Below are 23,953 nucleotides of genomic sequence, written 5' to 3'. Positions count from 1 at the left end.
CTTACCTCCGTCTCGCTCCAAGTCGGATCTGCGTGCTGCTGCTCTGGACCAGACTAGCGGCAGTGGAGTGCTCGCGCCGGAACGAGGAAGAGCCAAGTCCCGCCCGTTGCTAGCCGCCTGCACGTTAGTTCTGGAGGGGTGAGCTGGGGATGGAGAGCCCCAAGGTGAGGGAAGGAGGGGGGGGGGGGGGAGATGGCCCCCCCTTCCCCACAGCTCTCCTTCCACTGCGCTGCTCCCCTCATGCTGGGGGGGGACACCTGACTACCTCCCTCAAAGGAGCTATGTGAGAAATTTGCTTGCTACTTTGCTGACAAAGTATCCTCTATTCAGTCTCTCATTCAGTCCACAGCACCTAAGACTTATTCAACCCCTGGAAATAGTTGCAAGAACAACCTAACACCCTGGACTGACTTCAAAAGTATTAGTGAGGAAGAGATCTCAGACATCCTCCATCGCCTCCGCCAGACAACCTGCGACTTGGACCAACTAAGCATATGCTGAAATGCCCTGACCTGCTTGGTCCAGCATTTCACAAAATAGTAAATTGCTCTCTGCAAGCAGGGAGGTTTCCTACCTCTCTAAAAGAAGGAATCATCAAGCCCCTTCTTAAAAAACCTTCCATGGATCCAGATGCAATGAGCAGCTACAGACCTGTCTCCAAATCTCCCCTTCTTAGGTAAAGTTATTGAAAAGGCTGTCTATCGGCAACTTGAAACCAGGCGGTCAGTAAACAACATCCTGGACCCTCTACAATCTGGCTTTAAGAAACACCACAGCTGTGAAACAGCCCTCATCCGAAACCTGCAACGATCTGCTCATGGCAAGGGACAGAGGGGAATGCTCCATCCTAATCCTATTGGATCTCTCAGCGGCTTTTGATACAGTTGACCATGAAATCCTGCTTAACAGACTGCAGGAGTACTGTGGCATCAGTGGATCAGTCCTCAAGTGGTACAGATCATTCCTGACTGACAGAACACAGAGAGTATCCCTAGGACCTATAATGTCCAAACCTGCACCTAGGGCTGCACGGTTTTGCGGTTTAAAACTGAAACCGCGATTCACCTGCAGGCGATCTTCAGATCGTCAGTAGCTTCGGTTTTGCTTTTTTTCAGCGCTCGCTGCGCTTGGCCGCATTGTTTCGCCTACCGCCGCGCCGTCACAAACAGTGCATATTTTTAACTGTTAACGAGCTGGGCAGTGGGGGGGCGAGTCTAGTCCAGAGAGGCACACAGCTCCACCAATGGCTAGATAGAGATGGTATGACGGAGGCGGTAGGCGGAGCTGTACAGACGGTACAGCTCCGCCTACCGCCGCCGTCATACCATCTCTATCCAGTGATTGGTGGCGCTGTGTGCTGCTCTGGACTGGACTCGCGCCCCCCCCCCCCCCCCCTGCCCGGCTCATTAACATTCAAAAATATGCACTGCTAGTTGTAGCTAGTGTCTGCTTGTCTCTCCTCCACCGGACATCTCGGCGAATCACGTGTGAGAGATGCAGGGTAGAGAGACAAGCAGCGGCAGCTAAGGGGAGAAGGAAGCTTCCGTATTGTAGCGGACTCGGTTGCAGCCAGAAGCGGTGATTGATTGCAAAGCTCAGAAGTTAAAGCTACTGCCTATACTCCTTCCGCTCGCAATTCCCAATATCCGACCACCAGTGGCTATGTATACTACACAAGGGGGGGGGGGGGCTACCTATACTATAGGGGGCAGTAGGTCATCTGGCTACCTATACTGGAGGGGGGGGGGGTCACATGGCTACCTATACTGCAGGAGAGGAGTGGGGTGTGTGTGGTAATTTGGATACCTATAATGCAGGAAGGTTAGGTGAGGTTACCTATAGTGTTGGGTGTGTGGGTGTGGGGGTGTGTGTGTGTGTGTGTGTGTGTGTGTGTGTGTGTGTGTGTGTGTGTGTGTGTGTGGGTGTGTGTGTGGGGGTGTGTGTGTGTGTGTGTGTGTGTGTGTGTGTGTGTGTGTGTGTGTGTGTGTGTGTGTGTGTGTGTGTGTGTGTGTGTGTGTGTGTGTGTGTGTGTGTGTGTGTGTGTGTGTGTGTGTGTGTGTGTGTGTGTGTGTGTGTGTGTGTGTGTGTGTGTGTGTGTGTGTGTGTGTGTGTGTGTGTGTGTGTGTGTGTGTGTGTGTGTGTACGCCACACATTGTTAACTGCGCCCAGCGTCCTCACAGAAGGCCCTACCTGCATACATGTGCAATTTAGTGCTAAAGCTTGCTTTGAAAAAAAAAAAAAAAATCGAAATCGCAATTTCTGAGTGAAAAATCGCAATTTCAATTTTTCCCTAAAATCGTGCAGCCCTACCTGCACCTCTACAATTCAGAGTGCCACAAGGATCAATCCTATCCCCTCTGCTGTTTGCCACTCGGTACACTGATCCAACGACATGGCCTGACGTACCACTGCTACGCCGATGACACACAGCTATGCCTGTCCTTCAAACCTGGTGGAACAGACCCTACTCCAAAAATAAACTCTTGCTTAGCTGAGCTACAGGCATGGATGAATGATAACTGGTTGAAACTGAATGCTGACAAAACTGAGGTCATCTTTGTCCAAAGCCAGTGCTCGCCATCAAAACAGCTCTAGCCTAAAGCAACACCAATCAGGATTGGGAATTCAGAAATAAACAGCTCCAAACTTGTGCGCAGCCTTGGCGTACTAATCGATGGGGAATTGAGTTTCAGAAACTAAAATTTCATCTGTAGTTAAATCTTCCTACTTTCATCTGAAGAACATTGCAAAGATTAAACATCTGATTCCCCCAGAGGATCTTCCAACCCTAGTTCACGCCTTCATCACATCACGGCTGGACTACTGCAATGCACTTTATGCTGGCCTCCCCAGAAAGGACCTGCGTCGCCTGCAATTAGTGCAGAATGTTGCTGCCAGATTGCTAACAAACCAGCCTCCCCACTGTCGAATTACACCAATCCTTCGCTCCCTGCACTGGCTACCAGTAGAATGGAGAATACTCTTCAAGATTGGACTGCTGACATTCAAATCCCTGCACAATCTGGGCCCGGGATACATGAAGGGCTTGCTGAAGTTGCACCACACCTCTCACAACCTCAGATCAGCAAGTTCTATAAACTTGGTCACTCCCAGAGTGCACCTCAAAAAATCTGGAGACAGAGCCTTCTGTCATGCTGCCCCTACTCTTTGAAACTCCCTGCCACACCCAGTAAAGACAGCACCATCCCTGGAGCTATTCAAATCCAGACTGAAAAGCCACCTGTTTAGCCTGGCATTTCCAGACTTATAAAATTCTTCCTCTGTACTACGATGGTCTGAGCAATGCTTATGCGCTTTGAGTCCTACGGGAGAAAAGCGCTTTACAAATGTTAGTTGTTGTTGTTATTCTGGGGACATATACCCCTGCCTACATAGACCTCTGGCTACATAGACCCCTGGCTACACATACTGGGCACATAGACCCCTGGCTGCACATACTGGGCACATAGACCCCTGGCTACACATACTGGGCACATAGACCCCTGGCTACACATACTGGGCACATAGACCCCTGGCTACATATACTGGGCACATAGACCCCTGGCTACATATACTGGGCACATAGACCCCTGGCTACATATACTGGGCACATAGACCCCTGGCTACATATACTGGGCAACTATACCTCTGGCTACATATACTCGGGACACCTATAGACCTGGCTACCTATGCTGGGGGTACCTACAGGTCCTTCTCAAAAAAATAGCATACTGTTATAAAGTTCATTATTTTCTGTAATGTACTGATAAACAGACTTTCATATATTTTAGATTCATTACACACAACTGAAGTAGTTCAAGCCTTTTATTGTTTTAATAATGATGATTTAGACATACAGCTCATGAAAACCCAAAATTCCTATCTAAAAAAAATAGCATATTTCATCTGACCAATAAAATAAATTGTTTTTAGAACAAAAAAAGTCAACCTTCAAATAATTATGTTCAGTTATGCACTCAATACTTGGTCGGGAATCCTTTTGCAGAAATGACTGCTTCAATGCGGCGTGGCATGGAGGCAATCAGCCTGAGGCACTGCTCAGGTGTTATGGAGGCCCAGGATGCTTCGATAGCGGCCTTAAGCTCATCCAGAGTGTTGGGTCTTGCGTCTTAAACTTTCTCTTCACAATATCCCACAGATTCTCTATGGGGTTCAGGTCAGGAGAGTTGGCAGGCCAATTGAGCACAGTAATACCATGGTCAGTAAACCATTTACCAGTGGTTTTGGCACTGAGCAGGTGCCAGGTCGTGCTGAAAAATGAAATCTCCATAAAGCTTTTCAGCAGATGGAAGCATGAAGTGCTCCAAAATCTTCCTCCAGACTCTGGCACCTTGATTTCCGATTGACATGCAAAAGTTGCTTTCATCCGAAAAAAGTACTTTGGACCACTGAGCAACAGTCCAGTGCTGCTTCTCTGTAGCCCAGGTCAGGCGCTTCTGTCGCTGTTTCTGGTTCAAAAGTGGCTTGACCTGGGGAATGCGGCACCTGTAGCCCATTTCCTGCACACGCCTGTACACGGTGGCTCTGGATGTTTCTACTCCAGACTCAGTCCACTGCTTCCGCAGGTCCCCCAAGGTCTGGAATCGGTCCTTCTCCACAATCTTCTTCAGGGTCCGGTCACCTCTTCTCGTTGTGCAGCGTTTTCTGCCACACTTTTTCCTTCCCACAGACTTTCCACTGAGGTGCCTTGATACAGCACTCTGGGAACAGCCTATTCATTCAGAAATTTGTGTGTCTTACCCTCTTACTTGAGGGTGTCAATGATGCCTTCTGGACAGCAGTCAGGTCAGCAGTCTTACCCATGATTTTGGTTTTGAGTAATGAACCAGGCTGGGAGTTTTTAAAAGCCTCAGGAATCTTTTGCAGGTGTTTAGAATTAATTAGTTGATTCAGATGATTAGGTTGATAGTTCGTTTAGAGAACCTTTTAATGATATGCTAATTTTTTGAGATAGGAATTTTGGGTTTTCATGAGCTGTATGCCAAAATCATCAATATTAAAACCATAAAAGGCTTGAACTACTTCAGTTGTATGTAATGAATCTAAAATATATGAAAGTCTAATGTTTATCAGTACATTACAGAAAATAATGAACTTTATCACAATATGCTAATTTTTTGAGAAGGATCTGTATTTGCTGTCAGATTACATCTATTTTTGGGGGACACACTACGGCAGACCTCAAACTTCCCCGGCAGACCTTTTACATCACTGCTAAGGTCATGTATATTTGGCCCCAGCCATGACCACACCCACGTTATGCTTGACCATGCCCATTTTTGGCGCGGCACAGTGGTTTTCCAGGTGAGTCCACTCACCTCTTTTCCCAGGACTAGACCCCTGAGCGGACCCAATGGAGATCGGCTATTTCCGCCTATCTCCATGCTGAGAGCTGATACTGCACCCCCGCTGGAGCCAGGGAAGGTAAATAAATTTAGCTTGTCAAGCCAGGATTACCGGAGACTTCAGGGGAGCCAGTGCTGGATTGCCTGCAGCTACAGCAGAGGGGGAAGCCTCATTGGAACCCTGAGGCTTCCCCCTAACGAGGTGAGTACCCCTCCAGGGGAACATTTGTTACAGGTTCTCTTTAAGAACACACATGCTGGTGCACATGGCAGGCAGGGGGCCCCAAGCTCTGCCACCACCCGGGACCCCCAAGAGGGAGAGTACGGGTGAGCCCCGATGCTCCCAACACCAGGGATTAACCCTTCCTGCCTCTATATTTGTTGAATGCAAAATACACAAGAAATGCTCACTCCCAGCCAGCAATCCGCCATGTTATATGGTCCACAAACAGCTTATCAGCCAATCAAGTGCAAGAATATACACCAGTGTCTGCAGTACCAAATCTAGCAGGAGTTGCACAAGTTCAGCAACATTCAGGAGATAGGCTTCGGTCGGACATAATCATCGACTTTGTCACCAGCAGGAGGCACCGTGTGCAAGTATACCTCTCACTTTACCCCCCCCCCCCCCCCTCTATACAACCACTTACCTGATACCGCATACTGGAAGCTGTAAAAAAGTCACTTAAAAACACACATGCTGGAGCACACGGCAGGCAGGGGCCCCGAGGTCTGCCACCGCCCGGGACCCCCAAAGTCCCCATGCTACACCAAGAGGGAGACAACGGGTGAGCCCCAGTGCTCCCTACACCAGGGGATTCACCCTCCCTGCCTCTATACTGCTGGTGACATAATCTACGATTAAGTCTGACCAAAGCCTCCCACCTGAATGTTGTTGAATTTATGCAATTCCTGCTAGATTTGGTCCTGCAGACACAGGTGTATATTGTTATATACAATGGTGGATTGCTGGCTGGGAGTGAGCAATTCTTGTGCGTTTTGTAAACTAGGCCAAACACCAGCACTGACCAGAGCTCAATACAGCCCCATCAGTGGCAGCAGTCTGAGCGGCTGAAGTAGAAATGTAGGCGCCCACATTTGTGACCAAAAGATATATAAGCACTTGTAATGACCCGAAGAAGTAGGCAAAAACCTGTGAAACGCACTTTTGTGAGTGAATACATTTTTCTTTTCCATTTCTTATGGTTTGTCCTTCTGAGAGGTAAGATCTTAGTATACGTTACGAAGACCTCAGAACATTATCAGGAGAGTGAGCAGTGATGGTTATTTTCCCTCAGGCTACAAAACAAGGTAGTCTGCGGGCCTAAGGTGATGAGTGTAGTGCGGGGAGATCCTATGGCAAAGAGGGTCATGAAGCCTTCATTCCAGTCAAGTGGAGCACTTGAAAAAGGGCAGTACGCCCGATAAGAATCTGCTGAGGGTCGAGTTCCTTATGGGATGTATATGTATTTTCCCTCAGGCTCAGACAGTGGTTGCAAGTTGTTGCAACCCACCCTTGTGAGTACAATACCTGTACAAGTAATCTTATAATATATCTCCTGGTCTACGGGTCTCTCTCACCTACAGATAACCACCAAGGATAAACACTTCTGTTGAAGTAGAAAGGCTGTGGAGGAAGGAACTATGGAGGAAGGAAGTTAGGCTGCTCTCGTGGTACATTTTTTTTTTACATGTTAAGTAAAGATCCAATTCAAGCAGGATAACAGAAGTCAGGAAATAATGTAAAGTATCGACAATGGCAATATCACCTCTGTAATTAAACACTTACCATGATTTCTCATGTGGTCTCGTAACAACCTTTCTGTCGCAAACCTCTTTGAGCAATGAGTGCACTGAAATCTGTGTTCTGTAGGCATGGAAAAAAAATGTGTTTGTAAAATGAAACTACAGTAAAAAAACAGCAACACACTCCTACCGACTCCACAAGATAACTCCAGCTATCCCCAGTCGGTGATTCAGACATTGCTCATTTGCCTCACACATGGTTGTATTGCCCCTATGGTAAGAAGTTATTGGTCTGATATTTCTGCTTTAACCCATTAGCTTCAATAGAGTTCTCGTTTGAGATAAGTACACTGCTTTTGACCTCAGTCGGCAGAACTAGTTGTGCTGTAAATTCTTGGAATGCTTTGATCTCTCTCTACTAGCAGAAAATATAGAAACTGAAAGTAGAAGTCCTCTGTTATTGTCTCACACTGCCCCCTAATGATAAGTGGCCATAAATACACATTACAGCAGTACTAATTAGAAGCAGAGAAAGTAAAAATAAATAAATACATTATTGGCCTGGAGCTCTTACAAACCTCTAAATTGCCTGCTAAATGGTTAATGAGCTCCATATTTGAGACGACTGTGTCCTAATGCTGGGCATACATGGTTAGATTATGCGCTGGTATCGAGCCAGCGGCTTGATGCCGGCACGTCACCGCTCGTCCGCGCGAATCGATCTCTGCTCGTCCCCGCGGACACTTACTTATCTGCCTTTCGTTTGTACCAGTGTCCGCCCGCGGGAATCGAGCGCGGTATCGACCTGCCGCGGTGATCGGACAGGTTAAATATTATAAAATCGAGCCAACAGTATTTTGATGTCTCCATCTCTGTATCACAGGAGGGGTTGCGCACAGATCTGTATACGAAGCCAACGGATCGTAACAACCTGCTCCGAGTTGACAGCTTCCACAATCGTAATGTCATCAAGGCCATCCCGAAGGGACAGTTTTTAAGAGCTAGAAGGATAGCATCCACAGAAGAGGGTTATCAGGCGGCCGCTGAGAAATTGACAACCAAATTTGTGTCTAAGGGGTATGACCCTAAAACTTTGGAGAAAGTGAGAACAGAGGTGGGCGGGACTGATAGAGAGTCATTGCTGAAGGGGAAACTTAAAATTGATAAAACCTCTAAACAGATCCAGTTTGTTCAAACCTACTGTAACCAATCAAGGGCTGTCAGGCAAATTGTAAATAAATACTGGCCAGTGCTGCAACAAGATCCCACATATGGAGAAGTGTTTAAAGAACTCCCCTTGTTCTCATTCAAAAGAGGGAAGACAAAAAACATGGTCAGCAAGGTCGATCTATCTGAAAGATGTGTGAAGATGAGCAAGCTTACAAGGAAAAGGGGTACATTTCCATGCCTGAACTGCAACTGCTGCAGCGCAATTATTATTAAAGGGGAGTACGTCACGCACCCATACTCTGGGAAACAAATTAAAATTCAATCTATGTATACTTGCTGCAGTGAGTTTGTAGTTTATGCATTGAAGTGCTCCTGTGGGTTGCTGTATGTGGGTAAGACCACAAGAGACGTGAAGACCAGAATACAGGAACACAGGTGCTCTATCCGAGGGTTTGACCCGTCCAAACCGAGCAGCCATACACCAGTGGGAAGGCATTTCCATACCCGTGGTCATGGTGTGTCGCAGCTCAAATGGATGGTGCTAGACTATGTACCCCCACTCACTAGGAGGAGGAGATAGGGATAGATTGTTGCTACAGAAGGAAGTGAGATGGATGAGGAGGCTTGATTCTGTGAGCCCTAAGGGTTTAAATGATATGTTCAGCTTAAAATGCTTCTTGTGATGTGACACAAACATGTAAAAATTGCTTTATTCACTGCTGATGACTGTTTTCCAATGGGTTTCTCCCCTAGGTCATGATGATTGTCATCGTGTGGTGGGCGGAGGAGAAAGGGAACATGTCGTATCCCTGGGTCTGTGAGTCGTTGCATAAATGACAAAAAAAAAAAAAACTTACTAATATGGCCCGTATGATTGTACTGTTGCTTAGGCTTATGTATGCTGTGCTCATGTTTACCTCGGTGTTTAGCCGGGTAGACGTTTTATGTGTAGTGCCCAGTAAGTATTGGTCTGGATTGATCCTGCGGGGTTAATCCGTATGACATCACTTTAGTCTGCTGACTAGAGGGGTGTGTCCTGGATAGTAGGGTGTGGTGCACTTTAGTGGTTGTAGTATATTAGAAGACTGTGTGTCAAGGCTGTATGTACACTTGAGGAAGGGGGTGACCCCGAAACATGTCGGGTTTGCAACTTTTTCAATAAACGCAAAGTGGAGTGCCGACATCGTATCTTTGTTATCGTAACATATTGGTGGAGTGGTGAGCCACGGAGTGTCTGAGCAATGGCGGACCAGGCGTGTGAAGCCTGGGTGGGTGAGGACCCCGGCATCCTGACTGCGCAGCAGACAGCCAGGCAAAGTGCATTGTTTAAAAGGATATAAATTCAGTTCAAGCGTACTTTTAGCCCCTTTTACACATGCATTGCAAGTGTATGTTGAGTTACCCCGTTTTATCGCAGGGTAACACAACGGCAATGCAAGTCAATGGGGACTAGCACACTTACCCCAACCCGCCGGAAGTTTCAGAATCACGGCTGAGCCAATGCAAAGTTACTGTATGACTTCCGCAGGGAAGCAGCAGCGGAAGTCAGAGTTAATAATGGGTGATGCAGGAATTGCAATGACAGGAGCGCGCTGTGTCGTGGCACGCATGCACGGACCGACGGGAATCCTAGTGACGTACTTCGTGCCCAGCATGGAGTACGTCACTGAGCGGGGGGGGGGGGGGGGGGGGGGGTTTGCGGCTGCGGCGCTATGCATGTGATCTTGTCAGCGCACTCTGCTAAAGGGTCATATGTTTGTTATTTTTTTGCATTGCGGTGGGATTCAGTAGAAGCACTGTAAAACCGTCCTAAAGCTCCAGCTAGACAATTTTCCTGAACTGTCTAAACTTCTCCATCTATAATGTCGAGCTGGGCAGATAAAACAAACAAAAGATGAGAAACCCAAAAGCAGTCCAGCGACGTCACGTCACCTGAATGAAGTATACATATTTCTTGAAAAATCAGCTCACATGGTCAGTCATTGTTTTACTTACGATCTAGTGAAGTCTGCCGTCGGAGGTGATCATAGAATTTTGTGTTGTTGGAAAACATCCCACCGCAGTTAGGACAAGAAACAACCTTCTCCTGAGTGTGACTGCGCAGATGCTCCCGAAGCTTACACCGACTCTTACAGGTGCAATCACAGTCTGAAAGATTTCAAACCACAAAAAAGAAAAATTGCTGCTAAGGTTATCTTATTGCTGAAGTGCAAAGTTAGAGAGATCAATACATTAAGGCTCAACACACACCATACAATATTGGGTGTTCAATCTTAACACTTTCATGTAGTATAAGAGCTTATCCAATCAATCATTCAAGGTATTATCAATCTGTTTGCCATTATACTACATATATTTGGTAAATCTGTACAACAAGATTGCATGGTGTGTGTCGAGCTTAGGTATGATTTACAAAAAACGGGTGTGTGGGTGTGTGTGTGTCTGTGTGTCTGTGTCTGTCCATACATTTACCCACCCAGGTAATCATAATGTGGTCCCCCCCCCTCACTCACCTACACACATGGCCATTTCTAAATTTGACCCACCCACACTGCTGTGTCTCATCCCATCCATGTGGCTGACCTAGTCACGTGACCACATCTCATCCCACTCAAACCAGTAACTCCTCCCCTAGCTGTGTGCCTTCCCACTTTTCCACACAAGTAGCTGCTCACCTGTATGCCCTCATCCCATTCACCAAACACTAGTATGTGCTCTCCTGACTGTATGCCTCACCAGAATAGCTCCTTGCCTAAAGGTCAGTAAACCCTTTTCTAGCTGCATACCTACCAACCTAGTACATATCTCATCCATCTTCATGTTAATCCGCTCAAGTATCTGCATGCCCGCCCATGTCTAATTTTATACACAAATTGGCATCAGTGCAGTTACATGGAGGTTCTAGTCTCTGGCACTGTGGAAAGCAGAGGCATACTCTAAAAAAATGCAAAGCAAGGACACACTTAAACAGGGCAACACAGTAATTTGGGTGCCGGGTATATACACCAGTAGAATATCAGTAAATTATCGATATTGTACTATTCTACAATTCTAATCATAAAATTTCACTAATTTTTACTAATGCCTAACCTGACCCTATGCTCATTTGAACCCTCCATGTAAGGGTGCCTAACTGTAACCTAGCCCCCTGCGCCAGTTTCCGCTGATATAAACCCCGCCTTTGCTGCTAATATATCCCTCGGTCGATATTGGCACTGCCTAATTACGATAATTATCGGGCAAAGCCAGCACCCAAGGGCTATTGTGGTCTATGCTGCACACGTCTACGAGAGCACCGTCAGCTCCCAAAATGACCTGCCTTTGAGACATACTACAGGGAGCTCTAGAAAGCTGCGTCCCAGTGTGGGAGGCACTAAAGCTTTGGCATACTATATCTCGCATGTGCTCACCACAAAAGCCATTTGGTTGCATTTAAAAGACCCTACCACAAAGACAAAGGGGCCCAGGGCTGCAGTATGTTCAGGTAGCACACTTACCTTTCCATCCACACACCAGGACTCTATTTTCTTTACTGGCTACCTCATATTCAGCACTCAGGCCATGAGCATCCACGTGTCTGTAATACCATTCAGCATTGTCAAATACACGCTGAAAGAAACACAAAATAAGGTTGAATAAGTGTATGTGCGAGTGAAGAGTGGCAAGTCTTGGTGTGAAGTTTTATTTCAGTTATTCAATGACCTACAGACAACGTTCTCACTAACAGAGCACAAAATACCTTGTTTGAAAATCTCACTGCCACGATCGCCAGCTATTCGCGATACACACAAATGTGGTGCAGCACTTTTCAAGATTTTTGAGCGATTGCAATGAGAAAAAGAACATAGAACATAGTTTAGGGGCCATTACCTCTTCAACTATAGTCATTTTTCTTTCGATTGCAAACGTAACCAGTTTTTCAATGGTGTAATGGTTTAACATAGAAAACTTACCGTTGGCTCTAGATTCTAATCTATCACTCCGATTTGCAAACGGATTTCACTGAAGCTGTAACTTTCATCCCAGAACATAGTGATGGTTGAAATTGCTAGCGTTTAGTGATCCTCAGTGTCAATGGGTCCTTAAAGAGAAGGTCCAGGATGACTAAAAAATAAAAATCTGATTACCTAGGGCTTCCTCCAACCCGACAGTCGTTCTGTGCCCTCGCTGCAGCTCCGCTCCCTGCTGGTGGCCTGGGGTCCTCTCCGGTACACAATGCCTCCTGCGCTTCAGCGTGCGGCTCACGGAGTCGTGCTGACGTCATCTGGACTGTACTGCGCAGGCGCAGTAGTTCTGCGCCTGCGCAGTACAGTCCTGATGACGTCAGTGCGACTCAATGAGCTGCACGTGGAACAGTACCAGTTGCCAGACATCCTACCAAAACTAGCATGGAATAGTATTTGCAGGCAGTTATCGGTAAGGATAATGAATGAGATGCAAATATTTCCGAGTTGATGCAAATTTATATGTAAATATATGCAGTTTCAAAATGGACCAATCGATTTAAACCTGGTTCCATTTTCAAACTGCATATATTTGCATAAACTCAGAAGTATTTGCATCTCTTTGATCATCCTTAGTTATCACCTCTCCCTCTATATCATTCTGCATCTCATAACCTCTGTGCTTCAGCCACAACCACCACCTACAGGAATAAGCACGACGGAAAGCAAATCACTTGTGTAGCCACAACTAGGGATGCTCATCACGGAATAATCACCAGTAACCACGGTGGTTCCTTCAAGCCGGAAGGAGGAAGTGCTCCATAGCAAGACTTGCAACGCGTCCATTAGAACGCTTGTGAGCCCGTTGAAACGCTGGGCAGAAAGTGGCATTCTGGGTAATTAATCCCGCCGTGTCTACCTACTCAGCTGGAGCAATTAGAGCAAATTTGAATCATGAGTAACCACAGTGGTTACTCGTGATTATTCCGTGATAAGCAAGCCTAGCCACAAACTTCTTCCATAGGAAACAATAGGAGAGTTGGGAAGTGGCAGCATCCCCCACACTGCCCTCCCAGAAGGCACAGTGGAAGCCAGGGCCACCTATAAAACACATCAGGTGCCAGGACAGCTGGCAAGGGCTTTATTTAGTAAATTTGTTGTACTGGAGTAAAAGCAATCTGAGGAAAAATCCAGGAAAATTAACTAACGTGCACACATCACAGAAAATCCAATACAGATCAATCTGACTGTCTATCCTATATTATAAATCACCTGTGTCTCTGCGGGGTGTGTGTGGTGTGTGTCTTCTTCCAGACTTGACAGTTTGCTGTCTGAGAACCTCATTGCATTGTGGGAAATAACAGCTTTTTCCAACTGCCAAGAAAGCAACTTCTCCCTGTGTGCATATACTTCGGACAGTAGTGGGAGACTGGTGAGCAGGACACATCAGTATGCATGTTGCCAGGGTTTATCGGCCGTGGCCCATTGCCCATTTTTAACAGGCAGGCCTTTTACTAGTGTATTTATAAAAAGCAACCTTTCACATTGTTAGAGGGTGTGGTTATAGATAATGGCAGTTGGTGCTTTCTAGTTTTTTTTCTTGTATGCCAGTAGTAGTTTGCATTTCAACAGTTGAAGTTCTCACCTCACACTGCTCCCACATACATACAAAGTTGTCCTGGAGCTCTGGGATCATGTTGCGGCTCTGTGTGTCTAGCTGGCAGGGAATGAGATCCTGCTGACTCTGCAGGGCCTGAAGACCGACCTGCTTCAGCCTGGTGTGGTAACAGTGAAAATACAGATGTCGTGCAAGCTCTTCAGGGCTATCCAGAGAGAAAAATCCACAGCCCTGCCACAGGCAACAGTACTCATCTGTAAAACAAGCAATTCACATTGAGAAACAAAATAGATACAATGTGCCATTCAATATAAAAGAGACAAATGTTAAACTGTATGCCAGGGGTCTCAAACTCGCTGCCCGCGGGCCATTTGCGGCCCTTGATACAATATTTTGTGGCCCTCGCCGGCAAATGCTTCCTTATAATTTGCTTCAGTGCTCACAAGTAATCCGCCGCATCCCTGCCACTAAACGAGGGCTGCAGAGCCCCCAAATCGCCCGGAGGGCAATCCGCCAGCATTTCGTGGAAGGCGCAGAGCTTTCAGCTTCAGCTCTGCCCCTCCTGACGTCAATCACCACACGGATCGCCGCCTCTCCCCGCCCCGCTCTGTGAAGGAAGAGTGAGAGGGCCGGGCAGAGGCGGCGATGCGCCGCGATTGTAAAATTCCTTATGCGGCCCAGCCTCATCCTGATTTTGCCTCCTGCGGCCCCCAGGTAAATTGAGTTTGAGACCCCTGCTGTATGCAGTTAAAAAAGGTGACCACAATAGATGCTACAAAAAACACATGCCTTTCTAAAATGGAAAAAACAGGAGGCATGCTGGAAGACATCCAGCTGACCAGTAAGTGTAAAAAATACAGATCTGTGGATTGGGAACTGAAAGACTTCATTGCTTATCTGCCAAATATGAGCAAAGGATTAGTCTGGGCTCAATCTTAATAATACACACAGCTTAGATTTTCATTAGCCAAAAAGATACTGTACTTCCAGATCACACCAGCCAAAAACCTGAAGTGTGAACAGGGAAGCCTCATTGGCTTCCTTTTTGGTCATCTGGTGGGACACATTGCCGGATACTCTGGGATCACAGAGATCTGTTGGCCGCCCACAGCCTACTATGTTTGAGGCAGGGAACACACTTGACTTTCAGTTTTCCGCGCGCGTTTTTCTGCATACTTTTTCTGCACACCAAGTGTGTTTCCATGCAGGAAAACACACACGTTTTTTCATAGCAGCTGATGTAATTGATAGAGAAAACTGCCAAAATGTGCAGAGTCATCATGCAGAATGTCAGTTTTTTTTCTGCGTGCGAACAACACAGTAAGTGTGTACTAGCCCATTGATTAACATGAGTTCTCAGTTTTTCTGTGCAGAAAACGCGTACGAAAACTGTCAAGTGTGTTCCCTGCCTGAAGGAGCTGGGGATCGTTGGTGGTGTCAAACCAGATCAGTCATTTGTATCAGGTGTGGAACATGTACAGATGCTAGATTTGTGCCTGACAATAACAAACAACTGTTGCAATCCATGAAAACCTTGCATCTTTATGCAGCTGTAGTATGTAATAGAATGATTATGATTTCCACCAAGATGTAATTAGTAACTTCAGTTGTTCAATATTTATTATACATACAGCAGAGTCTCTGTTATCCAGCACCAATGGGAATTGGCTGATGTCAGATAAGTCTGCTTTCTGGTTGCTTGAGATTGAGGGCTTATTCACAGTGGGACGTTGTATTGCAATGCATTGTTAAAGTCACAACGCAGCATTACAATGCAAAGCAAAAAAGGTGGTAAAGCACATTAATGCTGTGTTACGGTTGCATACAGCATGTACAGTAAAGCATACAGGCAACGAAAAGTATGCTCTCCTGCACCTGGCAATATGTGTGTTTAGAGGTAACACACTGCAGTAGTGGATTACCATAACGCTAAACGTTACAATGCAACGTTAACCTCCCTGGCGTTCTGATAATGCGCAGCCGCACGGCTGCGCATGGTTTTTTAAACTTATTTTTTTTTTAATCATGTAGCTAGCCTAGCGCTAGCTACATGATACCCCCTCCCAGCGGAATCCCACCCACCCTTCCGATCGCTGCCGGCGATGATGGCCGTCAGGAGATCCCGTTCTGAACGGGATCTCCGTCAGGGCTTCCCCCGTCGCCATAGCAACGGCCGGAATGACGTCAAACGACATCGTGACGTCATAGGGAGTCCCGATCCACCCCTCAGCGCTGCCTGGCACTGATTGGCCAGGCAGCGCACAGGGTCTGGGGGGGGGGGGGGGCGCTCATTACACGGCGGATAGCGGCGATCGTCAGCAACACGCATCAAGCAAAGTGCTTGCTGCGTGTTTTAAAAAAGAAAATTATTAAAATCGGCCCACCAGAGCCTGAGTGGCACCCTCCGGCGTCTCTCTGGACGAGCTCAGCTCGTCCAGAACGCTAAGGAGGTTAACGTTGCACTGTGAACATCCCATAGGATTATCATTGAAGTGCGGTAAGCTGCGTTATAAGACTTTACAATGCAACTCAGCGACGTCTCACTGTGAATACAGCCTCAATGTTAATAATAGGTCTAGCTTATACAATACTAAAACCCTCTATATACATACCATGAACTCTGTATTAAATATTAATATACAGTAATTGAAAGCATATTAACCTTGAGGAGCTGTGTAAAGCAGTCTTTAAGCACAGCAGAACCTACAAACAGCAATAATAATCCAGGGCTGTGGAGTCGGAGTTAGGGCAATTTTGGGCATCCGGAGTCGGAGTCATGGTTTCACTAACTGAGGAGTTGGAAGATTTTTGTACCGATTCCACAGCCCTGTAATAATCTACATTAGGGGACCCAGCAGGAAACATCATAGGGAATAGTTCTCCAATCACAGTACCAAGTAGTTCAACAAGGTGCCATCTTACCAATCACGTTAGCTGAATTTCCCTAGGAGGATTCCTGATGGTTCCACAAAAGTAGACCTACAAACAGCCTAAGTTGGCCTTCACCCCTGTGTACTGCCAGCAATTGTTGCTGGTTGGTTCAGAGACTGCTGGTTAGTTGAGTTCTAGATAACCAGGACTCTACTTCATGTATATAGATAGATACACTATTATGAATGTGTAATTTATATACAAATGCATGAGGTTGAGCACAATTATGCAGAAAGTGTCCCTAAATTGACATCTGTTGCTTGAAAAGACAATGATGCTTCATTAGTTACAAAAGCAGAAGAAGATATAGAACAAAGCTATCACGAACATCACATAAAAAGATGTTCACAATCCACAAACCTTCACAATCCACATGTTCTTGTCCATTAGACAACTGCTGGACTCGGAGGTGATCAGAAACATGAGCGCAAAAGTCCTCCATCTTAGAAGACACATAGCTGCAGGGGCCCCATTCACACTGCAGGAGAAGGCTGCTGCTGTTGCTGCTACGCTTTATCCCCTTTCCTGCCATTCTAGTCCGCACTATAGCAGCCCGAGTTCTCCAATAAGTTCAGCTCACATCCTCCTCCTCCGTGCTGCTGTACTCCTCTCCTCTGTCACTGGCCGACCGTCCTGCGCTCCAGCAACACCGCTGCCACTTCCTCGCCTCCTCCTGGACCAGCAGCCAGCCACACCAATCAGCAGCGTAAGCCAATGACAGTGTCCCTCACAACCACAACACGGAAGTATTTGTGCTTCTCCAAGGCAGCGGTGTAGCTATTCAATGTGACCCCGGAACATATTACAACGCAAAACATGGTTCCATGCCTTATAGACAACGTTTCATTCTCTTAAAAAAGCACTGCAATTATTGCTCTACTTCCATTATTTAAATATAGTTTCTAATATTAACTACTGGAAAGATCATTTGTATTTTGGGACATGCATTTCCGGTATTAAGTTACTGCTGCCTATCTGGGGATGTCTAGACTCCCAGGTGTGTAAGTCGGCCAGCTGTGCTTGCAAACAAGGGTTTTTCCACTAAGTGTTAAGTCTTTTATTGTTAGAGGGTTCAAAAACGTATTTCACTTAATGAAATGCAAATCAGTTGCTATCTTTAATTTAAGGTTATTTTTTCAATTTTCCTTTTGATGTGCTATCTGCCACTGTTAAAATAAACCTACCATTGAAATGATACTGTTCTGAGACTTTTCATTTCTTTGTCATTGGACAAACTTACAAAATCAGTGAGGGGTCAAATAATTATTTCCCTCACTGTATGTCATAGCTCCCAACTGTCCCTCTTTCGGAGGGACAGTCTCTCTTTGGGAGCCGTGTCCCTCTGTCCCTGTTTCCCCCTCATTTGTCCCTCTTTCAGGACTTTGTCCCTCTTTTCTATGTAAATATATATATTTCTCTCCTAAAAAATGTGTTTCATCGACTCTAAACTGTATTCCTATTCTTTAAATTGATATATTACTTAAAGGGGAACTGAAGAGAGAGGTATATGGAGGCTACCATGTTTATTTCCTTTTAAGCAATACCAGTTGCCTGGCAGCCCTGCTGATCCTCTGCCTCTAATACTATTAGCCATATCCCCTGAACAAGCATGCAGCAGATCAGGTGTTTCAGACTTTAAAGTCAGATCTGACAAGACTAGCTGCATGCTTGTTTTTGGTGTTATTCAGATACTATTGCAGAGAAATAGACGAGCAGGGCTGCCAGGCAACTGGTATTGATTAAAAGGAAATAAATTTGGCAGCCTCTGTATACCTCTTACTTCAGTTCCCCTTTAATTTTAAAATGTTAAAATAAAGGAAAATGAACCAGGATAGAAGGACCAGTGTGGTTTGAACTATAAAACAACATATTTTTCTTATGAAATCTTTATCGTATGCGTGACTAGGGGTGTTGTGGGTGCATGATTAGGGGTGTGGCTTAAGTGTCCCTCTTTCTCATCTCAAAAAGTTGTGAGGTATGCATATGTGAACAAGGTAGCTTTATCTGTCCAGGAAGGACTGATGTAATTATTATGATACTAGTGTTTGACTCCAGCAAGTGAGGTCTCTAAAGGCCGCCTCTTCCAAGAATCTAGTCTGTTGTCTGTTCAACAGCCTCCGACCCTCCCCAATTTGTTGGGTCGGGGGTAATTGTACAGACACCAGACTAGATTCTCAGCAGAGGTGGTCTTTAACGGCCACCTTGGCCAAGTTTAATTTTAAAATAATGATGCAGACTTGTGGTATCTCCTAACCATGGTCACTAGACCTTGGATGGCAGTGCCTGCACAAAGTGAGGCATTATAGATGGAGCTGTTTCCTGTAAGTATAACTACAACACTACTGGATTGAGGGCACTGGAACTCTGGAACACCATATTTATTGTGCATAGTCCATCCAAATCCGCCCTCCACATGTTCACAAGAAAGCCCTAAGGCCACGTTCACATCATTTAGCGCAGATGGCTGTGCGATCAGAATGCAATACGTACAATCGCACGCCACCTGCCCTACTATGCGCTGCGCTGCAGATCCCATTCATTACAATGAATGGGATCTGCACTGTGATTCCCGAAAATGCATGCAGCAGCGCGATATCGCATATGATGGGAATGGTATGTTTATGCGCATACTATACGTGCTGCCAAAATGTGCACGGCAGCGCGCATAGTCTGAACGAGCCCTTAAAGTTCTAGCGATTTCATCTCACTGGGGTTTCAGTCTGGGACTCTTCTGGAGGCAGCCAGGCCACTTGATCATTGAAAGAGCCTGGTCTCTCGCAGTGAAATCTGGGAGGGCTGTGAGGCTTATATTTCCCACACCATCCCTTAAACAATACCAGTTGCCTGGCAGCCCTGCTTATCTACTTGGCCGCAGTAGTGTCTGAACACCAGAAACAAGCATGCAGTTAATCTTCTCAGATCTGACAATAATGTCAGAAACACCTGATCTGCTGCATGCTTGTTCAGGGTCTATGGTTAAAAGTATTAGAGACAGAGGATCAGCAGGCTAGCCAGGCAACAAGAAATAAATATGGCAGCCTCCATATCCCTTTAGCTTCAGTTGTCCTTTAATAAAATTGCAGCCTCTTTTTATCAAAGCCTGTCGCTCAGGAATTAAGTAGCCAATTTCCAGGCTCATGAGCTTATACACAAACAGAAGCCCTGAAAGTTGCAACTACACAGAAAACGTTTGTGTCCGAAACATAACGTTTACTTCCCAGGACATTATTCTCAAATGTATCCCTTCACTTATTATGTATATTGCAGTTCGGAATTAGAAGTACTGCATTCCAAACATAACCTGAGCCTGCCCTGCCATAGTAGTTTATTTTGGTCGTGTGCCACTGTCTGTCACTGCACGCAAGGACCCGCCCTTTCCGCACCCCAGCCAATCCGAGGCGAGACAACGTGTACGGCGTGCAGTGGAGGCTGTGAGGGTGACGGAAGCAGGAAGCGTGTGGAATGACAGCAGGGAAGCAGGAAGAGTGTGCACTGATGAAACATGCCGGGTGTACCTCTGCTGGTGAACCTGGCTGGCTCTGTGCTGGGTGGCTTGGCCACTGCAGTGCTTATACCTACTTTCAAGGACCACTTCATTGCAGCTAAGCTATATGGGATCGACCTGAACAAATCAAGCAAGACGCCAGTGTAAGATTACTACTTCTGCACTGCCAATGACACACATAGCAAATGACACATCTCTCACACAACCTTTAACTAACTCACTGTTATAGCGTTACAGTGGTATGCATAACACCTATAAGCATCTTTTATTTCATTTTCTTTTTAAATGTGTAATTCCATGTTTCTGCTATGTGTTCAGCAGTCATTTTTTATGCAGTAACCTGGTAGTTTCAATTTAATTTCCATAAACCCTTTCAGTCTTTTATGCATGAAGTTTCGGTATATGTCACTGAGCAGCCAAAACATTGAGGCAGTAGTCTAGTTTAGTGGCCTGCTGCAAATCCCCATGGACTAGCGCTGCTCTCTCTATGGGGATTTGTGGTGGGTCCCTTAAACTAGACTAACCCCAACATTGAAACCACCTGACTAAGATCGTATAGTACCCAACATGCTGCCCAAACTGCTCCTGACCTGGATGACAGAAGACTTCTGAAAGGTGTTCTGTGGTATCTGGCACCAAAGTATTAGTGAATTCTTAAAAGACTACTATAGGGGGCTCGGGGAGGAAAAAAGTTGAACTTATCTGAGGCTTCTAATGGTCCCCTGCAGACGTCCTGTGCCCACACACACAGTCACCAATGCTCCGGTCCCCACCACCAGTTCACTTCCCGAATCTTTGACTTTAAAGTCGTAAACCCACTGCACTTGCGTGGCCGTGTCCTCCCGGTGACGTCAGCGAGAGCAAGGATGTGGCCACGCAGATGCAGTGGGTTTGCGACTTTAAGAGGTTACAAGAGTTAACCAGTGGTGGGGACCGAAGCATCAGTGATTGACTGGTGGGCACAGGACATCTGCAGGGGACCATTAGAAGCCCTAGGTAAGTTCAACTCTTTTTTTTTTTTCCCCCTAAGCCCCCTACAGCAGTCCTTTAAAGCTGTGTACACTGCCCAGTGGGGGCTTTATGGAACCGACTTATTTTTCCATCACATCTCACAGCTGCCTGGTTGGACTCAAGCCCAAGGAATTTGCAGACCAAAGGAAATGCGTTTCATCAGACTGGGGCACTGTCTTTCTTTCATCTACAATCTACTTCTGATGCCAACTGTAGGCACTTTCAGTGGCAAAGAGGGGTCAGCATAGGCCTATTAAGCCTCATTTACCGCAATCTGCAATCGCTGTATGTTTTGACTCCAGCACAATTTTTTATTTAACTTGTGATCCATTTGTTTTTCTACTGAAGGATCACAGGTAACACATAAATGTGTATCTACCCTCATAGTTTAAACATGCAGTGGCAGGTTTTGCCACTTTTATCTGTGATTATTAATGACATTTAGGCCTCTTTTATACAAAATGCCATGTTTAACACTAGGGCTGTGGAGTCGGAACAGTTGGTGGTTTCATATATTGAGGAGTCGGAGTCTGACTCCACATCCCTGTTAAACACACTGGAGGGCATCTGGAGTGTATGGAAGGCACGCCCTATCTGTACTTTAAAAATTGTGTATAGGCGGTTGTATTGGCAGCAGTGTATTAGTTATTCCGAAAAATGTTAATGCTAAATTCCAAATTTGTTGAGAGGAAAAAAGAAGCTATTCTTTACATTTTATACATGGCAAGGACTAATATGTTATCTGGGGCATGACTAGAGCTGCCCAGGTCCTCCCCTCCGAAATCCTAGTATTTTTCGGGGTGCATGCAGCAGTGGAGCATTATACTTTCCCTCCTTCCAGTGGCAGGACAGTTCCTATTGCCGGTGCAGCTCTGTGTTGTAAAGCCTGTTTCCTTGCCGCTTCTATCTCTGTGTGCTGAGAGCCACAAGCTGAAAGGCTACATACCGCACGGCTACACTGAGCTGTCCTGCTACTGTCAATAGGTAAAGTATGATGCTCTACTGATGCTGCTGCTGCTGCTGCTGCTCTGCAAGTCTGTACAGTATTTTAGTATTTGTCTTGTAAATTACACATCTTTGCTAAGAACTCTTGCTTCTTATTTTATAGATTACATATTTTGTTGTCTATGTTGATTGAATTACCTGTCATGTGACTGAATGTTCTTCTTTCTACAGACCAGAGTCTCAGGGAGTCATCAGCGGAGTTGTTTATCTGCTTATCCTGTTTTGCTTCATTCCTGTCCCCTTTATGAGCTGTTTCCTTGAAGAAAAATGTAAAGACTTTCCACACCATGAGGTAATGCATTTGTTCTAACTTAACTGGGTATGTCTCATAACTTTTACTTATAAAACCATGATTGGTCAACATTTTGCACTGGTGGCAAATTAAGCAGTTGTTGGCAAACTGGATTGTATGGATTTGTAAAATTGAAGTATTAGGCCTCTTGCACACAGGAGGCTGAAGTCACAGCCTGTCAGATGCTTTCATGCTCAGGTACGGCACTTGCTATTACTCAGCATGGGGGATGGAGAGGCTACCCCCCCATGGGGTCTCGCCTAAGCGAAACTATGGCTTTTTTCCATCAACCCCACCACGTGCAGTACTTACACATGTGGAGTTACAAACGCTGCCATTCGACTGCATGTAATTGCTGTTAAAAAGTGCTTGTGGTAGGCAGCCAGGAGACTGAACTGCCTGACTAGTGCAAAGTTCTGACTCCCGTGTGAGAGTTTTTGTGTGCTTAAAGTACACCTGATAAAAGAGGCATATAGTGGCTTCCATGTTAATTTCCTTTGAAATAATACCAGTTGTGTGGCAGTGCCGATGATCTTTCTGGCATCAGTAGTATCTGAATCGCATCAACTGGTGCACGGAGAATACGTGAATCAGGTCTTGATCCTGAATGACTGCCGGTGCCTTGTCTCAGCCGGATTGCCCCCACGGCTAATGGAATCTCCAAACAACAAAAGAGACGGCACACCACTGGCTACAACAAACTTGTTGTATTCACGAACAAGTGCACACTACATGTTACGGAACATTACTTCCTTCATCAGGTGATAAACAGCAAGTGAATAAACAAGCACCAATATATATACTCATAAGGTCACCACACCCATGGTGACTCCACCCCCTTCATCAGTTAACCCATTGTCCAGAATCCCAGTCTATAGTCATATGGCACTCCATTACGGCTACCAAACTTTAGATAAATGACTGACCGTGATTCAGGCACTTCCGCAATGGACTGCCACTGACCCACCTAAAGGAGGGAGCAAACAAACAATAACATGTAAACAACCATTAATCAAACTTGCACATTATACATACAAAGTTTTGCATCACTGATCCTTATTGCACTATTGGCCCGAATAACTTAATCTATAAAAAACATTTAAGGGGCAGCCTCTCGTTCATACCTCTAGGGGCCACCACATCTAGATCATGAATCCATTTCGCCTCTTTTTGCTTTAATAACTTTTCTAAGTTACCTCCTCTAATTGAGGGATCCAGGGCCTCCAATACGCACCACCTCAGTTGCGCCGCACCATGGCCTGCCACACCAAAGTGCCTCGCAACTGAGGTGTCGTAACTTTTTCGTTCTCCCATGGCATACCTAGTAATTGCTCTCTTGTGTTCTTGAATACGTGTTCTGACTGG

At 45.9% G+C, this 23,953-nt stretch overlaps 2 protein-coding genes across 3 annotated transcripts in view; one reads left to right on the top strand and one right to left on the bottom strand.

Moving 5' to 3' along the window:
* The window catches only part of HINFP (histone H4 transcription factor), a 30,398-nt gene extending 12,862 nt beyond the window's left edge, over positions 1 to 17,536 (bottom strand). Inside the window, exons 1-5 of the mRNA XM_068240958.1 lie at positions 17,136 to 17,536; positions 13,872 to 14,098; positions 11,780 to 11,891; positions 10,278 to 10,430; positions 7,156 to 7,233 (exon numbers count right to left, since the gene is read on the bottom strand). Of these exons, the coding sequence (XP_068097059.1) occupies positions 7,156 to 7,233; positions 10,278 to 10,430; positions 11,780 to 11,891; positions 13,872 to 14,098; positions 17,136 to 17,307 (742 nt within the window). The 5' untranslated portion in view covers positions 17,308 to 17,536. The remainder of the gene's footprint in view (positions 1 to 7,155; positions 7,234 to 10,277; positions 10,431 to 11,779; positions 11,892 to 13,871; positions 14,099 to 17,135) is intronic.
* The window catches only part of DPAGT1 (dolichyl-phosphate N-acetylglucosaminephosphotransferase 1), a 31,629-nt gene continuing 21,254 nt past the window's right edge, over positions 13,579 to 23,953 (top strand). The window contains exons 1-2 of one of the 2 annotated variants that reach the window (XM_068240960.1): positions 13,579 to 13,658; positions 22,468 to 22,588. In XM_068240960.1, coding sequence (XP_068097061.1) covers positions 22,541 to 22,588 — 48 coding nt within the window. In that variant the 5' untranslated portion in view covers positions 13,579 to 13,658; positions 22,468 to 22,540. Of the gene's footprint in view, positions 13,659 to 20,195; positions 20,424 to 22,467; positions 22,589 to 23,953 lie in introns of those variants that run through there. The other variant, XM_068240959.1, reaches the window with a different exon arrangement.

This window comes from Hyperolius riggenbachi, chromosome 6 (genome assembly GCF_040937935.1).
Source record: "Hyperolius riggenbachi isolate aHypRig1 chromosome 6, aHypRig1.pri, whole genome shotgun sequence".
NCBI lineage: Eukaryota > Metazoa > Chordata > Amphibia > Anura > Hyperoliidae > Hyperolius > Hyperolius riggenbachi.
This window is presented reverse-complemented; position numbering and strand designations above follow the sequence as displayed.